Source organism: Oncorhynchus masou, chromosome 25, assembly GCF_036934945.1.
Source record: "Oncorhynchus masou masou isolate Uvic2021 chromosome 25, UVic_Omas_1.1, whole genome shotgun sequence".
NCBI lineage: Eukaryota > Metazoa > Chordata > Actinopteri > Salmoniformes > Salmonidae > Oncorhynchus > Oncorhynchus masou.
This window is the reverse complement of record NC_088236.1, coordinates 7,675,924-7,696,117: the sequence shown is the minus strand read 5'-3', so window position 1 is coordinate 7,696,117 and position 20,194 is coordinate 7,675,924. Positions and strand designations below refer to the sequence as shown.

Below are 20,194 nucleotides of genomic sequence, written 5' to 3'. Positions count from 1 at the left end.
AACCACTGTCACAGACAGGACAGGCCTGCTAGTCAGTCAGTAGTCACAACTACTGTCACAGACAGGACAGGCCTGCTAGTCAGTCAGTGGTCACAACCACTGTCACAGACAGGACAGGCCTGCTAGTCAGTCAGTAGTCACAACCACTGTCACAGACAGGACAGGCCTGCTAGTCAGTCAGTAGTCACAACTACTGTTACAGACAGGACAGGACAGGCCTGCTAGTCAGTCAGTAGTCACAACTACTGTCACAGACAGGACAGGCCTGCTAGTCAGTCAGTAGTCACAATCACTGTCACAGACAGGACAGGCCTGCTAGTCAGTCAGTAGTCACAACTACTGTCATAGACAGGACAGGCCTGCTAGTCAGTCAGTAGTCACAACCACTGTCTTCCTGTCAGTGTTGTCTGGATCCGAGCCCAATCTTCTCCTCTCCTCTCCTCTCCTCTCCTCTACTCTACTCTCCTCTCCTCTCCTCTCCTCTCCTCTCCTCTCCTCTCCTCTCCTCTCCTCTCCTCTCCTCTCCTCTCCTCTCCTCTCCTCTCCTCTCCTCTCCTCTCCTCTACTCTACTCTACTCTACTCTACTCTACTCTACTCTGCTCTCTTTTCCCCTCTGCTCTGTTCTCCTCTCTCCTCTCCTCTCTCTTCCCCTCTCCTATCCTCTCCTCTCTCTTCCCATCTCCTCTCCTCTCGTCTCCTCTCCTCTCTTCCCCTCTCCTCTCCTCTCCTCTCTTCCCCTCTCCTCTCCTCTCTTCCCCTCTCCTCTCATCTCCTCTTATTTCCTCTCCTATCCTCTCCTCTCCTCATCTCCTCTCCTCTTCTCTCCTCACCTCTCCTCTCACTTTGTCCTCTACTCTCCTTTCCTCTTCTCTCCTCCCTCTTCTTCCTCTATTCTTCTTTCCTCTTCTCTCCTCTCCTCTCCTCTCCTCTCCTCTCCTCTCCTCTCCTCTCATCTCCTCTCCTCTCCTCTCCTCTCCTCTCCTCTCCTCTCCTCTCCTCTCCTCTCCTCTCCTCTCCTCTCCTCTCCTCTCCTCTCCTCTCATCTCCTCTACTCTACTCTACTCTACTCTACTCTACTCTACTCTACTCTCTCTTCCCCTCTGCTCTGCTCTCATCTCCTCTCCTCTCTCCTCTGCTCTCTCTTCCCATCTCCTCTCATATCCTCTCCTCTCCTCTCCTCTCCTCTCTTCTCTTCTCTTCTCTTCTCTTCTCTCCTCACCTCTCCCCTCACTCTGTTCTCTACTCTCATTTCCTCTCCACACCTCTCCTCTTCTCTCCTCTCCTCTCACTTTGTCCTCTACTCTCATTTCCTCTTCTTCCTATCTTCTTCTTTCCCATCTTCTTCCTCTCATCTTCTTTACCATGATCCTCACCTCCTCTCCACTCCTCTCCTCTCCTCTCCTGTCCTCTCCTCTCCTGTCCTCTCTCCTCTCCTCTCTTCCCCTCCCCTCTCCTCTCCTTTCCTCTTCTCTCCTCCCTCTTCTTCCTATATTCTTCTTTCCTCTCCTCCCATCTCCTCTCCTCTGCTCTACTCTACTCTACTCTCTCTTCCCCTCTGCTCTGCTCTCCTCTCCTCTCTCTTCCCATCTCCTCTCTCCTCTCCTCTCTCTTCCCATCTCCTCTCCTCTCTCTTCCCATCTCCTCTCATATCCTCTTCCCCTCTCTTCCCCTCTCTTCCCCTCTCTTCCCCTCTCCTCTCCTCTCCTCTCAATTCAATTCAATTCAATTCAAGGGGCTTTATTGGCATGGGAAACATGTGTTAACATTGCCAAAGCAAGTAAGGTAAACAATAAAAATTAACAGTAGACATCACACATACAGAAGTTTCAAAACAATAAAGACATTGAAAATGTCATATTATATATATATATACAGTGTTTTTACAAGGTACGAATTTGAAAGGACACAAGATAAAATAAATAAGCATAGATATGGGTTGTATTTACAATGGTGCTTGTTCCTCACTGGTTGCCCTTTTCTCGTGGCAACAGGTCACAAATCTTGCTGCTCTGATGGCACACTGTGGAATTTCACCCAGTAGATATGGGAGTTTTTCAAAATTGGATTTGTTTTCGAATTCTTTGTGGATCTGTGTAATCTGAGGGAAATATGTCTCTCTAATATGGTCATACATTGGGCAGGAGGTTAGGAAGTGCAGCTCAGTTTCCACCTCATTTTGTGGGCAGTGAGCACATAGCCTGTCTTCTCTTGAGAGCCATGTCTGCCTACGGCGGCCTTTCTCAATAGCAAGGCTATGCTCGCTGAGTCTGTACATAGTCAAAGCTTTCCTTAATTTTGGGTCAGTCACAGTGGTCAGGTATTCTGCCGCTGTGTACTCTCTGTGTAGGGCCAAATAGCATTCTAGTTTGCTCTGTTTTTTTGTTAATTCTTTCCAATGTGTCAAGTAATTATCTTTTTGTTTTCTCATGATTTGGTTGGGTCTAATTGTGCTGCTGTCATGGGGCTCTGTAGGGTGTGTTTGTGTTTGTGAACAGAGCCCCAGGACCAGCTTGCTTAGGGGACTCTTCTCCAGGTTAATCTCTCTGTAGGTGATGGCTTTGTTGTGGAAGGTTTGGGAATCGCTTCCTTTTAGGTGGTTATAGAATTTAACAGCTCTTTTCTGGATTTTGATAATTAGTGGGTATCGGCCTAATTCTGCTCTGCATGCACTATTTGGTGTTCTACGTTGTACACGGAGGATATTTTTGCAGAATTCTGCGTGCAGAGTCTCAATTTGGTGTTTGTCCCATTTTGTAAAGTCTTGGTTGGTGAGCGGACCCCAGACCTCACAACCATAAAGGGCAATGGGCTCTATGACTGATTCAAGTATTTTTAGCCAAATCCTAATTGGTATGTTGAAATTTATGTTCCTTTTGATGGCATAGAATGCCCTTCTTGCCTTGTCTCTCAGATCGTTCACAGCTTTGTGGAAGTTACCTGTGGCGCTGATGTTTAGGCCAAGGTATGTATAGTTTTTTGTGTGCTCTAGGGCAACAGTGTCTAGATGGAATTTGTATTTGTGGTCCTGGTGACTGGACCTTTTTTGGAACACCATTATTTTGGTCTTACTGAGATTTACTGTCAGGGCCCAGGTCTGACAGAATCTGTGCATAAGATCTAGGTGCTGCTGTAGGCCCTCCTTGGTTGGTGACAGAAGCACCAGATCATCAGCAAACAGCAGACATTTGACTTCAGATTCTAGTAGGGTGAGGCCGGGTGCTGCAGACTTTTCTAGTGCCCGTGCCAGTTCGTTGATATATATGTTGAAGAGGGTGGGGCTTAAGCTGCATCCCTGTCTAACCCCACGACCCTGTGTGAAGTAATTTGTGTGTTTTTTGCCAATTTTAACCGCACACTTGTTGTTTGTGTACATGGATTTTATGATGTCGTATGTTTTACCCCCAACACCACTTTCCATCAGTTTGTATAGCAGACCCTCATGCCAAATTGAGTCGAAGGCTTTTTTGAAATCAACAAAGCATGAGAAGACTTTGCCTTTGTTTTGGTTTGTTTGGTTGTCAATTAGGGTGTGCAGGGTGAATACATGGTCTGTTGTACGGTAATTTGGTAAAAAGCCAATTTGACATTTGCTCAGTACATTGTTTTCATTGAGGAAGTGCACGAGTCTGCTGTTAATGATAATGCAGAGGATTTTCCCAAGGTTACTGTTGACGCATATTCCACGGTAGTTATTGGGGTCAAATTTGTCTCCATTTTTGTGGATTGGGGTGATCAGTCCTTGGTTCCAAATATTGGGGAAGATGCCAGAGCTAAGGATGATGTTAAAGAGTTTTAGTATAGCCAATTGGAATTTGTTGTCTGTATATTTGATCATTTCATTGAGGATACCATCAACACCACAGGCCTTTTTGGGTTGGAGGGTTTTTATTTTGTCCTGTAACTCATTCAATGTAATTGGAGAATCCAGTGGGTTCTGGTAGTCTTTAATAGTTGATTCTAAGATCTGTATTTGATCATGTATATGTTTTTGCTCTTTATTCTTTGTTATAGAGCCAAAAAGATTGGAGAAGTGGTTTACCCATACATCTCCATTTTGGATAGATAATTCTTCGTGTTGTTGTTTGTTTAGTGTTTTCCAATTTTCCCAGAAGTGGTTAGAGTCTATGGATTCTTCAATTACATTGAGCTGATTTCTGACATGCTGTTCCTTCTTTTTCCGTAGTGTATTTCTGTATTGTTTTAGTGATTCACCATAGTGAAGGCGTAGACTCAGGTTTTCCGGGTCTCTATGTTTTTGGTTGGACAGGTTTCTCAATTTCTTTCTTAGATTTTTGCATTCTTCATCAAACCATTTGTCATTGTTGTTAATTTTCTTCGGTTTTCTATTTGAGATTTTTAGATTTGATAGGGAAGCTGAGAGGTCAAATATACTGTTAAGATTTTCTACTGCCAAGTTTACACCTTCACTATTACAGTGGAACGTTTTACCCAGGAAATTGTCTAAAAGGGATTGAATTTGTTGTTGCCTAATTGTTTTTTGGTAGGTTTCCAAACTGCATTCCTTCCATCTATAGCATTTCTCAATGTTACTCAGTTCCTTTGGCTTTGATGCCTCATGATTGAGTATTGCTCTGTTTAGGTAGACTGTGATTTTGCTGTGGTCTGATAGGGGTGTCAGTGGGCTGACTGTGAACGCTCTGAGAGACTCTGGGTTGAGGTCAGTGATAAAGTAGTCTACAGTACTACTGCCAAGAGATGAGCTATAGGTGTACCTACCATAGGAGTCCCCTCGAAGCCTACCATTGACTATGTACATACCCAGCGTGCGACAGAGCTGCAGGAGTTGTGACCCGTTTTTGTTGGTTATGTTGTCATAGTTGTGCCTAGGGGGGCATACGGGGGAGGGAATGCTGTCACCTCCAGGCAGGTGTTTGTCCCCCTGTGTGCTGAGGGTGTCAGGTTCTTGTCCGGTTCTGGCATTTAGGTCGCCACAGACTAGTACATGTCCCTGGGCCTGGAAGTGATTGATTTCCCCCTCCAGGATGGAGAAGCTGTCTTCATTAAAATATGGGGATTCTAGTGGGGGGATATCTCTCTTCTCTTCTCTTCTCTTCTCTTCTCTTCTCTTCTCCTCTCCTCTCCTCACCTCTCCCCTCACTCTGTCCTCTACTCTCATTTCCTCTCATTTCCTATCCTCTCCTCTCCACTCCACACCTCTCCTCTCACTTTGTCCCCTACTCTCATTTCCTCTCCTCTCCTGTCTTCTCCACACCTCTCCTCTCACTTTGTCCTCTACTCTCATTTCCTCTCCTCTCCTCTCCTCTCCTCTCACTTTGTCCTCTACTCTCATTTCCTCTTCCTCTCTTCTTCTTTACCCCGTTCCTCCTCTCCTCTCCTCCTCTCCTCTCCTCTCATTTCCTCTCTTCTCATCTCCTCTCATATCCTCTCCTCTCTCTTCCCCTCTCCTCTCCTCTCCTCTCCTCTCCTCTCCTCTCCTCTCCTCTCCTCTCCTCTCCTCTCCTCTCCTCTCCTCTCCTCTCCTCTCTTCTCTTCTCTTCTCTTCTCCTCACCTCTCCCCTCACTCTGTCCTCTACTCTCATTTCCTCTCCTCTCCTCTCACTTTGTCCTCTACTCTCATTTCCTCTTCTTCCTCTCTTCTTCTTTCCCCTCTTCTTCCTCTCTTCTTCTTTACCCTGCTCCTCCTCTCCTCTCCTCTCCTCTCCTCTCCCCTCCTCTCCTCTCCTCTCCTCTCCCCTCCTCTTCTCATTTCTCTTTCCTCACTTCTCTGTCCTCTTTCTCTACCCCTCTCCTCTCTCCTCTTCTATCCTCTCCTATCCTCTCCCTTCCTTCTTCCTCTCCTCTCTTTTCCTTCCACTCCTCCTCTCCTCCCCTCTCCTCTCCTCTCCTCTCACTTTGTCCTCTACTCTCCTTTCCTCTTCTCTCCTCCCTCTTCTTCCTCTATTCTTCTCTCCTCTCCTCTCCTCTCCTCTCCTCTCCTCTCCTCTCCTCTCCTCTCCTCTCCTCTCCTCTCCTCTCCTCTCCTCTCCTCTCCTCTCCGCTCCTCTCCTCTCCTCTCCTCTCCACTCCTCTCTATTCCCATCTCCTCTCCTCTCTCCTCTCCTCTCTCTTCCCATCTCCTCTCATATCCTCTTCCCCTCTCTTCCCCTCTCTTCCACTCTCTGCTCTCCTCTTCTCTTCTCTTCTCTTCTCTTCTCTTCTCTTCTCTTCTCTTCTCTTCTCCTCTCCTCTCCTCTCCTCTCCTCTCCTCACCTCTCCCCTCACTCTCTCCTCTACTCTCATTTCCTCTCCTCTCCTCTCCACTCCACACCTCTCCTCTCACTTTGTCCTCTACTCTCATTTCCTCTCCTCTCCTGTCTTCTCCACACCTCTCCTCTCACTTTGTCCTCTACTCTCATTTCCTCTCCTCTCCTCTCCTCTCCTCTCACTTTGTCCTCTACTCTCATTTCCTCTTCCTCTCTTCTTCTTTACCCTGTTCCTCCTCTCCTCTCCTCCTCTCCTCTCATTTCCTCTCCTATCCTCTCCTCATCTCCTCTCCTCTCCTCACCTCTCCTCTCACTTTGTCCTCTACTCTCCTTTCCTCTTCTCTCCTCCCTCTTCTTCCTCTATTCTCCTCTCCTCTCCTCTCCTCTCCTCTCCTCTCCTCTCCTCTCCTCTCCTCTCCTCTCCTCTCCTCTCCTCTCCTCTCCTCTCCTCTCCTCTCCTCTGCTCTACTCTGCTCTACTCTACTCTACTCTCTCTTCCTCTCTGCTCTGCTCTCCTCTCCTCTCCACTCCTCTCTATTCCCATCTCCTCTCCTCTCTCCTCTCCTCTCTCTTCCCATCTCCTCTCATATCCTCTTCCCCTCTCTTCCCCTCTCTTCCCCTCTCTTCCCCTCTCTTCCCCTCTCTTCCCCTCTCTTCCCATCTCTTCCCCTCTCTGCTCTCCTCTCCTCTCCACTCCTCTCCACTCCTCTCCTCTTCTCTTCTCTTCTCTTCTCCTCTCCTCACCTCTCCCCTCACTCTCTCCTCTACTCTCATTTCCTCTCCTCTCCTCTCCTCACCTCTCCTCTTACTTTGTCCTCTACTCTCATTTCCTCTCCTCTCCTCTCACTTTGTCCTCTACTCTCATTTCCTCTTCCTCTCTTCTTCTTTCCCCTCTTCTTCCTCTCGTCTTCTTTACCCTGATCCTCCTCTCCTCTCCTCTCATCTCCTCTCCTCTCCACTCCTCTCCTGTCCCCTCCTCTCCTCTCCCTTCCTCTTCTCATTTCTCTTTCCTCACTTCTCTGTCCTCTTTCTCCTCCCCTCTCCTCTCTCTTTCCTCTCCTCTCCTATCCTCTCCTCTCTCTTCCTTCTTCCTCTCCTCTATTTTCCTTTCCTCTCCTCTCCTCTCCTCTCGTCTCTTTCCTCTCCTCTCCTCTCCTCTCCTCTCCTCTCCTCTCCTCTCTTCTCTTCTCTTCTCTTCTCTCCTCTCCTCTCTCTTCCTTCTTCCTCTCCTCTCTTTTCCTTTCCTCTCCTCTCCTCTCGTCTCGTCTCTTTCCTTTCCTTACCTCTCCTCTCTTCCCTCCTCTCCTCATTGGTCCTCTCCATTTTGCTCCTCTCTTTTCCTTTCCTCTCTTCTTTGTCTCTCTCATCTCCAACCTCTCCTCTCTCTTCCTACCTCTTCTCCTCTCCTCTCTTCTCCTATACTCTCCTCTCACTCTCCTCTCCTTCTATTCTCTCCTATGCTCTTCTCCTTTTTTCTCCCCTCTTCTCTCTCCTCTCCTCTCCTCTCACTCTCCTCTCCTTCTATTCTCTCCTATGCTCTTCTCCTTTTTTCTCCCCTCTTCTCTCTCCTCTCCTCTCCTCTCACTCTCCTCTCCTTCTATTCTCTCCTATGCTCTTCTCCTTTCTTTCCCCTCTCTTTCCCCTCTCTTCATCCTCTTCCCTTCCTCTCTTCTCCTCACCTCTCTTTCTTCTCTTATCTTATTTGGTCTCCTCTCCTCTTTTCACTCTCCTCTCTGCATCTCATTGATGTTAATTACCTCTTTAGGACTTTCTTATTGGGGGATTGCTGCTTGGGAGCACTGAACCCTGTCCAATTAATTACCAGGGCTGCTTCCCAAATGGCACTCTATTACCTATATAGTGCACTGCTATTGACCGAGGACCCATAGGGATCATAAAGCTCTGTTCAACAGTAGTGCACTATGTTGGGAATAGGGTGTCATAGGGCTCTGGTCTAAAGTAGTGCACTATATAAGGAATAGGGTGCCATTTGGATCCTGGTCTAAAGTAGTGCACTATATAAGGAATAGGGTGCCATTTGGATCCTGGTCTAAAGTAGTGCGCTATGTAGGGAATAGGGTGCCATTTGGATCCTGGTCTAAAGTAGTGTGCTATGTAGGGAATAGGGTGCCATTTGGATCCTGGTCTAAAGTAGTGCACTATGTAGGGAGTAGGGTGCCATTTGGATCCTGGTCTAAAGTAGTGCTCTATGTAGGGAATAGGGTGCCATTTGGATCCTGGTCTAAAGTAGTGCACTATGTAGGGAGTAGGGTGCCATTTGGATCCTGGTCTAAAGAAGTGCACTATGTAGGGAGTAGGGTGCCATTTGGATCCTGGTCTAAAGTAGTGCACTATGTAGGGAGTAGGGTGCCATTTGGATCCTGGTCTAAAGTAGTGCACGATGTAGGGAGTAGGGTGCCATTTGGGATGCATCCGGGATAAACAGGAAGCTGCGCTCACCCCAAAGACTCTCCCCTGTCAACTAGTTGATTTGTCTCTTTATTGAATTGTTTTGCACCAGGGGCCCTGTGTTGGCTCTCAGGGAGGACCTCGTTGTCAGTAGTCGGCAGAGTGATAGGCTGGCTGTTGACGAAAGTAAAGGACCTTGTTGTCAGTAGTTGTAATGAACACGAGGGGAGACAGAGAGCTGGTTTCAAGTGTCTGAACAGGTGATCAGAATTCAGGTGATTGGGATCTTGGGAGCGAGCTGCGTTCAGGGGATCTAGGTGTTTGAGAGTGTGAGCCGGAAGCAGACGTTACAGTAGTCGGCAGAGTGATTATTTTGTACTAGGGGCCCTGTGTTGGCTCTCAGGGAGGACCTTGTTACAGTAGTCGGCAGAGTGATTATTTTGTACCAGGGGCCCTGTGTTGGCTCTCAGGAAGGACCTTGTTGTCAGTAGTCGGCAGAGTGATAGACTGGCTGTTGACGAAAGTAAACTATGAAACTATAAATGCAAACTATAAATGTTGTGCGACAGACACTGAAAGAAAAGACAGGCAAACACACATATACACACCCACCCACACACACACACACACACACACACACACACACACACACACACACACACACACACACACACACACACACACACACACACACACACACACACACACACACACACACACACACACACACACACACACACGCACAGCACAAGCATATTGCTGACAGAGACACTGTCACCTGCTATGCGTCACTTGGTTCAGGCCTGTCTATGTCTGTCATCACCTGACGTGTGTGTGTTTGTGTGTCTATGTGTGTGTGTCTATCTGTGTGTGTATGTCTATCTGTGTGTGTGTGTGTGTGTGTGTATCTGTGTGTGTGTGTGTGGGTGCGCTTGTGTGTATCTATCTCTGTGTGTGTGTGTGTCTATCTGTCTGTGTGTATCTATCGGTCTGTGTGTATCTATCTGTGTGTGTCTGTGTGTATCTATCTGTGTGTGTGTGTGTGTGTGTCCTGCCCTGACAGCTTACTGTTTGTGTTTCAGGTCATTAAACCTCCTCCTCCTCCTCCTGCTCCCTCAAGGCCTCCGCCACCCGTGAGTACAACACACACACACACACACACACACACACACACACACACACACACACACACACACACACACAGACATTACAATGCGGCAGATCACTGAACAGGTCCTCAGACGGAGACACTGGGAGAATGTCTCAGTGTTTACCCTGAAAACAGTCTTTCATCCACGTGACCCTGTAGTAATACACGTGACCCTGTAGTAATACACCTGACCCTGTAGTAATACACGTGACCCTGTAGTAATACACGTGACCCTGTAGTAATACACGTGACCCTGTAGTAATACACGTGACCCTGTAGTAATACACGTGACCCTGTAGTAATACACGTGACCCTGTAGTAATACACGTGACCCTGTAGTAATACACGTAACCCTGTAGTAATACACGTGACCCTGTAGTAATACACGTGACCCTGTAGTAATACACGTGACCCTGTAGTAATACACGTAACCCTGTAGTAATACACGTAACCCTGTAGTAATACACGTGACCCTGTAGTAATACACGTGACCCTGTAGTAATACACGTGACCCTGTAGTAATACACGTAACCCTGTAGTAATACACGTAACCCTGTAGTAATACACGTGACCCTGTAGTAATACACGTGACCCTGTAGTAATACACGTGACCCTGTAGTAATACACGTGACCCTGTAGTAATACACGTGACCCTGTAGTAATACACGTGACCCTGTAGTAATACACGTGACCCTGTAGTAATACACGTGACCCTGTAGTAATACACGTGACCCTGTAGTAATACACGTGACCCTGTAGTAATACACGTGACCCTGTAGTAATACACGTGACCCTGTAGTAATACACGTGACCCTGTAGTAATACACGTGACCCTGTAGTAATACACGTACACGTGACCCTGTAGTAATACACGTGACCCTGTAGTAATACACGTGACCCTGTAGTAATACACGTGACCCTGTAGTAATACACGTGACCCTGTAGTAATACACGTGACCCTGTAGTAATACACGTGACCCTGTAGTAATACACGTGACCCTGTAGTAATACACGTAACCCTGTAGTAATACACGTGACCCTGTAGTAATACACGTGACCCTGTAGTAATACACGTGACCCTGTAGTAATACACGTGACCCTGTAGTAATACACGTGACCCTGTAGTAATACACGTGACCCTGTAGTAATACACGTGACCCTGTAGTAATACACGTGACCCTGTAGTAATACACGTGACCCTGTAGTAATACACGTGACCCTGTAGTAATACACGTGACCCTGTAGTAATACACGTGACCCTGTAGTAATACACGTGACCCTGTAGTAATACACGTGACCCTGTAGTAATACATTTGCTTGTAAGGTTTTTACTTTACAGGCAAACATCTCAAATGTAATATAATAAAATTATAGATTTAAAAAAAAATATATATAATATTATAGAAAAAAACGATTTCAAAATGTGAAAAGCCAGTACAACAACAAAGGCCTGTTCCTAAAGGGAAGGAGGGACAGTTCCCCGTACTGCTCTGTAGGAGAGCACCCTGGACCAGGGATGACACATGGTTTGTGTGCGCAGGGTACACTAACTTAGAAGGGTTGCAGCCACGGGGCGGGGAACACCTGTTAAACCTACAGGGAGATGAGCTAACTGGGATATTACACACACACACACACACACACACACACACACACACACACACACACACACATACTTGCCAAAGCTAGAAAATAGCTAAATGAGATCATCTGAAAATAACCAGGTAAGATACTCAAATGAGAGAGTGGTGTGGAGCCTTCCTCTATTTACTTCCTGGAACAACTCAGCGGAACAACTCAGTAGACCAACTCAGTAGACCAACTCAGTAGACCAACTCAGTAGACCAACTCAGTAGACCAACTCAGTAGACCAACTCAGTAGACCAACTCAGTAGACCAACTCAGTAGACCAACTCAGTAGACAACTCAGTAGACCAACTCAGTAGACCAACTCAGTAGACCAACTCAGTAGACCAACTCAGTAGACCAACTCAGTAGACCAACTCAGTAGACCAACTCAGTAGACAACTCAGTAGACCAACTCAGTAGACCAACTCAGTAGACCAACTCAGTAGACCAACTCAGTAGACAACTCAGTAGACCAACTCAGTAGACCAACTCAGTAGAACAACTCAGTAGACCAACTCAGTAGACAACTCAGTAGACCAACTCAGTAGAACGACTCAGTAGAACAACTCAGTAGAACAACTCAGTAGAACGACTCAGTAGAACAACTCAGTAGAACAACTCAGTAGAACAACTCAGTAGAACAACTCAGTAGAACGACTCAGTAGAACAACTCAGTACCAATAGATAACCCTAACCCTAACCCTATTGAATCAACTGCCTTTGGTAGACAATACCAACAGATACTATTGAATCAAACACTCTACATGCTGCTCTTGAAGGAGCTGATGTCCTTACCAACTATAAATGACGCAAGCCAAAGTTCAGCCAGGTTTTCATCGTCCACAGAGAGGTCAGCAGTAAATCAGTCCCTCGTTTCAACACTAGCTGACATCATATCCACTGGAAGGCTCACATTTAATATGTCTCTTAATCAAGCATTACAGCACCCAGCATTACAGCACCCAGCATTACAGCACCCAGCATTACAGCACCCAGCATTACAGCACCCAGCATTACAGCACCCAGCATTACAGCACCCAGCATTACACCAAGCATTACAGCACCCAGCATTACAGCACCCAGCATTACAGCACCCAGCATTACAGCACCCAGCATTACAGCACCCAGCATTACAGCACCCAGTATTACAGCACCCAGCATTACAGCACCCAGCATTACAGCACCCAGCATTACAGCACCCAGCATTACAGCACCCAGTATTACAGCACCCAGCATTACACCAAGCATTACAGCACCCAGCATTACAGCACCCAGCATTACAGCACCCAGCATTACAGCACCCAGCATTACAGCACCCAGCATTACAGCACCCAGCATTACACCAAGCATTACAGCACCCAGCATTACAGCACCCAGCATTACAGCACCCAGCATTACAGCACCCAGCATTACAGCACCCAGCATTACAGCACCCAGTATTACAGCACCCAGCATTAGAGCACCCAGCATTACAGCACCCAGCATTACAGCACCCAGCATTACAGCACCCAGCATTAGAGCACCCAGCATTACAGCACCCAGCATTACAGCATTGACCTTTAAGTCCAAGTTTTCAGCGTCATTCTGTTCACATGCTTTCATATGTGTAAATCTGTGTGTGTGTGTGTGTGTATGTGTGTGTGTGTGTGTGTGTGTGTGTGTGACTTTGTGCACCGACATTTGTGACGTGTTTGTTATCCCCATAGGAGCCGGAGGAGGACGACCACCTGCCCAAGAAGAAGTGGGCGACTGTCGACGCCTCGTACTACGGAGGGAGAGGAGCAGGAGGGATCAAACGCATGGAGGTTTACACTCTAAACACTATGCTGGTCATATAGCGAATGTGGAATAACTAGGTGTGTGTGTGTGTGTGTGTGTGTGTGTGTGTGTGTGTGTGTGTGTGTGTGCGTGTGCGTGCGTGTGAGCCTTTTACTAGCATCCATCTTGCGAGTGACACAGTTCGGAGGGACAGTGAGAGACTCGTAACTCGTAACATTCACTACACATGTTGTCGTCTGTATATTCTGTCTGGTTGTTTTATCTTTAAACATCGCGGGTTGGTTTCTCTGACACGGACGGCCTGCTGCTGGATACTAGTGTATTTTTAATGGAGATTCAGGGGAACAATGAAATCGATGGAGATTATATAGTTTTAATTCGGCTCTATCTTTTTTTGCTGCAGTTGACCTCCCTCAACAACATTACTAAACAGTAGTGTAGTTTTATCTATGCCTTGGCTGGTTCATGTTTACGGTAATGCCCATCACTCAGAACTAGTTCCCAGAGTGTGAATCACCACGGACACAGTGGGTCTGTAGTCATCTGGTGCTGAAATGTCACCTAGGCAACGCGCCCAGAACGGAACAGCCTGGACGTCTTTTGTTACACGTTCCAGATGACAACAAAACTCAAACCCCTCGCTGTACTGTAGCTCTGCCCGGGCCGGCCAGTGATATCACGGGTGTCAAGCGAGTCTTCTGGGACCGTGTGTGTGTGTGTGTGTGTGTGTGTGTGTGTGGGTGTGTGTGTGGTATGAGTCTGACATGACAGGTGCTGCCATCCCTCCTCCTCCTCCTCTCTCTCTCCTCTCAGCCTGGTTGTCTTAAGTCACGGGATGGATGGATCCAGGATGAAGGGTTGAACGCTGCTGTCGGCTTGATGTACCTCTCCACCTCTCCACCTCTCCACCTCTCCATCTCTCCACCTCTCCATCTCTCCACCTCTCCACCTCTCCATCTCTCCACCATCTTTCCATCTTTCCACCTCTCCATCTCTCCACCTCTCCACCTCTCCATCTCTCCACCTCTCCATCTCTCCATCTCTCCACCTCTCCATCTCTCCACCTCTCCATCTTTCCATCTCTCCACCTCTCCATCTCTCCACCTCTCCATCTCTCCACCATCTTTCCATCTTTCCACCTCTCCATCTCTCCACCTCTCCACCTCTCCATCTCTCCATCTCTCCATCTCTCCACCTCTCCACCTCTCCATCTCTCCACCTCTCCACCTCTCCATCTCTCCACCTCTCCATCTCTCCATCTCTCCACCTCTCCATCTCTCCACCTCTCCATCTTTCCATCTCTCCACCTCTCCATGTCTCAACCTCTCCATCTCTCCACCTCCTCATCTCTCCACCTCTCCACCATCTTTCCATCTCTCCACCTCTCCATCTCTCCACCTCTCCACCTCTCCATCTCTCCATCTCTCCACCTCTCCACCTCTCCATCTCTCCACCTCTCCACCTCTCCATCTCTCCACCTCTCCACCTCTCCATCTCTCCATCTCTCCACCTCTCCACCTCTCCATCTCTCCACCTCTCCACCTCTCCACCTCTCCATCTCTCCACCTCTCCATCTCTCCACCTCTCCACCTCTCCACCTCTCCACCATCTTTCCATCTTTCCATCTCTCCATCTCTCCATCTCTCCACCTCTCCACCTCTCCACCTCTCCATCTCTCCACCTCTCCGCCTCTCCACCATCTTTCCATCTCTCCATGTCTCCATCTCTCCACCTCTCCACCTCTCCACCTCTCCACCATCTTTCCATCTCTCCACCTCTCCATCTCTCCATCTCTCCACCTCTCCATCTCTCCACCTCTCCATCTCTCCACCTCTCCACCTCTCCACCATCTTTCCATCTCTCCATCTCTCCATCTCTCCACCTCTCCACCTCTCCACCTCTCCACCATCTTTCCATCTCTCCACCTCTCCATATCTCCACCTCTCCACCTCTCCACCTCTCCACCTCTCCATCTCTCCATATCTCCATCTCTCCACCTCTCCACCTCTCCACCATCTTTCCACCTTTCCACCTCTCCATCTCTCCACCTCTCCACCTCTCCACCTCTCCACCATCTTTCCATCTCTCCACCTCTCCACCTCTCCATCTCTCCACCTCTCCACCTCTCCACCTCTCCACCTCTCCATCTCTCCATCTCTCCATCTCTCCACCTCTCCACCATCTTTCCATCTCTCCATCTCTCCATCTCTCCACCTCTCCACCATCTTTCCATCTCTCCATCTCTCCATCTCTCCACCTCTCCACCATCTTTCCATCTCTCCATCTCTCCATCTCTCCACCTCTCCACCATCTCTCCATCTCTCCACCTCTCCACCATCTCTCCATCTCTCCATCTCTCCACCTCTCCACCATCTTTCCACCTTTCCACCTCTCCATCTCTCCATCTCTCCACCTCTCCACCATCTCTCCATCTCTCCACCTCTCCACCATCTTTCCACCTTTTCACCTTTCCATCTCTCCATCTCTCCATCTCTCCATCTCTCCACCTCTCCATCTCTCCATCTCTCCACCTCTCCATCTCTCCACCTCTCCATCTCTCCACCTCTCCATCTCTCCATCTTTTCTCCAATGGGAATAGACGTAGTTGCATCTTTCAAGCTAACAAATCCCTTGCTTCACCACACCCTACCCCACCCTACCCCCTATCCCCTACCCAACCCTACCCCCTATCCCCTACCCAAACCTACCCCCTACCCAATCCTATCCCCTACCCAACCCTATCCCCTACCCAACACTACCCCCTATCCCCTACCTAACCCTATCCCATACCCAAGCCTACCCCCTACCAAACATTACCCCTGTCTCCTACCCAACCCTATCCCCTACCCAACCCTACCCCCTACCCAACCCTAACCCATATCCCCTACCCCCTATCCCCTACCCAACACTACCCCCTATCCCCTACCTAACCCTATCCCATACCCAAGCCTACCCCCTACCAAACATTACCCCTGTCTCCTACCCAACACTACCCCCTACCCAACCATATCCCCTATCCAACCCTACCCCCTATCCCCTACCCAACCCTAATCCCCTACCCAACCCTACCCCCATGCCCTACCCAACCCTACCCCATATCCCCTACCCAACCCTTCCCCCTACCTCCTATCCCCTACCCAAACCTACCCCCTATCCCCTACCCAACCCTACCCCCTATCCCCTACCCAACCCTACCCCCTATCCCCTACCCAAACCTACCCCCTACCCAACCCTATCCCCTACCCCATATCCCCTACCCTACCCTACCCAACCCTATCCAACCCAACCCTATCCCCTACCCAACCCAACCCTATCCCCTCCCCTACCCTTCCCCCTACCCCAACCCAACCCTATCCAACCCAACCCTATCCCCTACCCAACCCTACCCCCTATCCCCAACCCTATCCCCTCCCCTCCCCTTCCCCCTACCCCAACCCTATCCCCTACCCCCTACCCAACCCTACCCCCTACCCAACCCTTCCTCCATCCCCTACCCAAGCCTTCCCCCTATCCCCTACCCAACCCTTCCCCCTATCCCCTACCCCGCCTACCCTTCCCCCTACCCCCAACCCTTCCCAATATCCGCTACCCTACCCTACCCAGCCCTATCCCCTACCCAACCCTTCCCACTATCCCCTACCCCGCCTACCCTTCCCCCTACCCCCAACCCTTCCCAATATCCGCTACCCTACCCTACCCAGCCCTATCCCCTACCCAACCCTTCCCCCTATCCCCTATCCCCTACCCCGCCTACCCTTCCCCCTACCCCAACCCTTCCCAATATCCGCTACCCTACCCTACCCAGCCCTATCCCCTACCCAACCCTTCCCCCTATCCCCTACCCCGCCTACCCTTCCCCCTACCCTCAACCCTTCCCAATATCCGCTACCCTACCCAGCCCTATCCCCTACCCAACCCTATCCCCTAGCCAACCCTTCCCCCTACCCCATATCCTCTACCCCTGACCCTCTATCCCATATCCCCTATCCCAGTATCCCCTTCCTCCATGCCCTACCCCCTCCCCATATCCCCTACCCAACCCTACCCCTACCGTCTACCCCATCACCTAGCTACTATCCCCTACCTCCTACCCTCTATCCCCTTCCCCCTACCTCCTACCCTTTATCCCCTACTGTCTATCCTCTATCCCCTACCCCCTATCCTCCACCTCCTACCCCCTATCCCCTGCCCCCTACACCCTACTACTCAGCACAGAGGGCATTGGTGGCATAGCAGGGATCTCAGAGGGCGTTGGTGGCATAGCAGGGATCTCAGAGGGCGTTGGTGGCATAGCAGGGATCTCAGAGGGCGTTGGTGGCATAGCAGGGATCTCAGAGGGCGTTGGTGGCATAGCAGGGATCTCAGAGGGCGTTGGTGGCATAGCAGGGATCTCAGAGGGCGTTGGTGGCATAGCAGGGATCTCAGAGGGCGTTGGTGGCATAGCAGGGATCTCAGAGGGCGTTGGTGGCATAGCAGGGATCTCAGAGGGCGTTGGTGGCATAGCAGGGATCTCAGAGGGCGTTGGTGGCATAGCAGGGATCTCAGAGGGCGTTGGTGGCATAGCAGGGATCTCAGAGGGCGTTGGTGGCATAGCAGGGATCTCAGAGGGCGTTGGTGGCATAGCAGGGATCTCAGAGGGCGTTGGGGGGAAGCAATCATCCCTTCAACTTTACCCACGAGTGTTGGGGCTTTTCTCAGCCACTGTCCTGTCCCCCCATGTCCTCTTCTCTCTCTTCTTCTTACTGTCCCCCCTTCCTTAACCATCCACAATCCCTTGTTTTCATAAGATCATACATTCAACTTTTTCCCAAGAGTGTTGGAGCTTTGCTCAGAGCATTTCATCTGTTCATATGTCTCCTATCCACCAACCCCTCTCTTCATCTGTTCAAATGTCTCCTATCCACCAACCCCTCTCTTCATCTGTTCATACGTCTCCTATCCACCAACCCCTCTCTTCATCTGTTCATATGTCTCCTATCCACCAACCCCTCTCTTCATCGGTTCATATGTCTCCTATCCACCAACCCCTCTCTTCATCTGTTCATATGTCTCCTATCCACCAACCCCTCTCTTCATCTGTTCATACGTCTCCTAGGGGGTTTGTGGATCGGGGTAGAGGGTTTGTGGATCGGGGAAGAGGTTCTGTAGATCAGGGAAGAGGTTCTGTAGATCAGGGAAGAGGCTGTGTAGATCAGGGAAGAGGCTGTGTAGATAGGGGTAGAGGTTTTGTGGATTGGGGTAGAGGTACTGTGGATCAGGGAAGAGGTTTTGTAGATCGGGGTAGGGGTTTTGTGGATCGGGGTAGAGGTTTAGTGGATCGGGATAGAGGTTTTGTGGATCAGGGAAGATTTTCTGTGGATCAGGGAAGAGGTTCTGTGGATCAGGGAAGAGGTTTTGTGGATCGGGGTAGAGGTTTTGTGGATCGGGATAGAGGTTTTGTGGATCAGGGAAGATTTTCTGTGGATCAGGGAAGAGGTTCTGTGGATCAGGGAAGAGGTTCTGTGGATCAGGGAAGAGGTTCTGTGGATCAGGGTACAGGTTCTGTGGATCAGGGTAGAGGTTCTTTGGATCGGGGTAGAGGTTCTGTGGATCAGGGTAGAGGTTCTTTGGATCGGGGTAGAGGTTCTGTGGATCAGGGTAGAGGTTCTGTGGATCAGGGAAGAGGTTCTTTGGATCGGGGTAGAGGTTCTGTGGATCAGGGTAGAGGTTCTGTGGATCAGGGTAGATGTTCTGTGGATCAGGGAAGAGGTTCTGTGGATCAGGGAAGAGGTTCTGTAGATCAGGGAAGAGGTTCTGTAGATCAGGGAAGAGGTTCTGTAGATCAGGGAAGAGGTTCTGTGGATCAGGGTAGAGGTTCTGTGGATCAGGGTAGAGGTTCTGTGGATCAGGGTAGAGGTTCTGTGGATCAGGGAAGAGGTTCTGTGGATCGGGGAAGAGGTTCTGTGGATCGGGGAAGAGGTTCTGTGGATCAGGGTAGAGGTTCTGTGGATCAGGGTAGAGGTGGGGGAGAGGTGTCATTTTCTCTCTTCCTGTAAAGGCAGCGTGTTGACATGTTGACGCACAACCTGCAGAGATGGAATGTACAGGGAATCTTTCCTTCAGCAGGGTAGATAGTGTATCTTGAGGGATATCCCATGTCGCCTTAGGTTTACAGGCAGCAGTGTGTGTTTCTGTGTCCCTCCTTGCAGGTGTGTTTTATTCATCAGGATAGATAGACAGTATGTCCTGTATATCTGTAGGGAGGTGGGTGTTTCCCAGGTGGATGGTGATCATGTGTTTCTGTGTCCCTCCTTGCAGGTGTGTTTTATTCATCAGGATAGATAGACAGAATGTCCTGTATATCTGTAGGGAGGTGGGTGTTTCCCAGGTGGATGGTGATCATGTGTTTCTGTGTCCCTCCTTGCAGGTGTGTTTTATTCATCAGGATAGATAGACAGAATGTCCTGTATATCTGTAGGGAGGTGGGTGTTTCCCAGGTGGATGGTGATCATGTGTTTCTGTGTCCCTCCTTGCAGGTGTGTTTTATTCATCAGGATAGATAGACAGTATGTCCTGTATATCTGTAGGGAGGTGGGTGTTTCCCAGGTGGATGGTGATCATGTGTTTCTGTGTCCCTCCTTGCAGGTGTGTTTTATTCATCAGGATAGATAGACAGTATGTCCTGTATATCTGTAGGGAGGTGGGTGTTTCCCAGGTGGATGGTGATCATGTGTTTCTGTGTCCCTCCTTGCAGGTGTGTTTTATTCATCAGGATAGATAGACAGTATGTCCTGTATATCTGTAGGGAGGTGGGTGTTTCCCAGGTGGATGGTGATCATGTGTTTCTGTGTCCCTCCTTGCAGGTGTGTTTTATTCATCAGGATAGATAGACAGAATGTCCTGTATATCTGTAGGGAGGTGGGTGTTTCCCAGGTGGATGGTGATCATGTGTTTCTGTGTCCCTCCTTGCAGGTGTGTTTTATTCATCAGGATAGATAGACAGTATGTCCTGTATATCTGTAG

General features: G+C 49.2%; 1 protein-coding gene across 2 annotated transcripts in view; it reads left to right on the top strand.

Moving 5' to 3' along the window:
* LOC135513724 (anthrax toxin receptor 2-like) overlaps positions 1-20,194 on the top strand; it is a 1,178,227-nt gene that overhangs the window by 74,067 nt on the left and 1,083,966 nt on the right. For both annotated transcript variants that reach the window (XM_064936612.1, XM_064936613.1), the window contains exons 12-13: positions 9,717-9,767; positions 13,120-13,218. In XM_064936612.1, the coding sequence (XP_064792684.1) occupies positions 9,717-9,767; positions 13,120-13,218 (150 nt within the window). The remainder of the gene's footprint in view (positions 1-9,716; positions 9,768-13,119; positions 13,219-20,194) is intronic.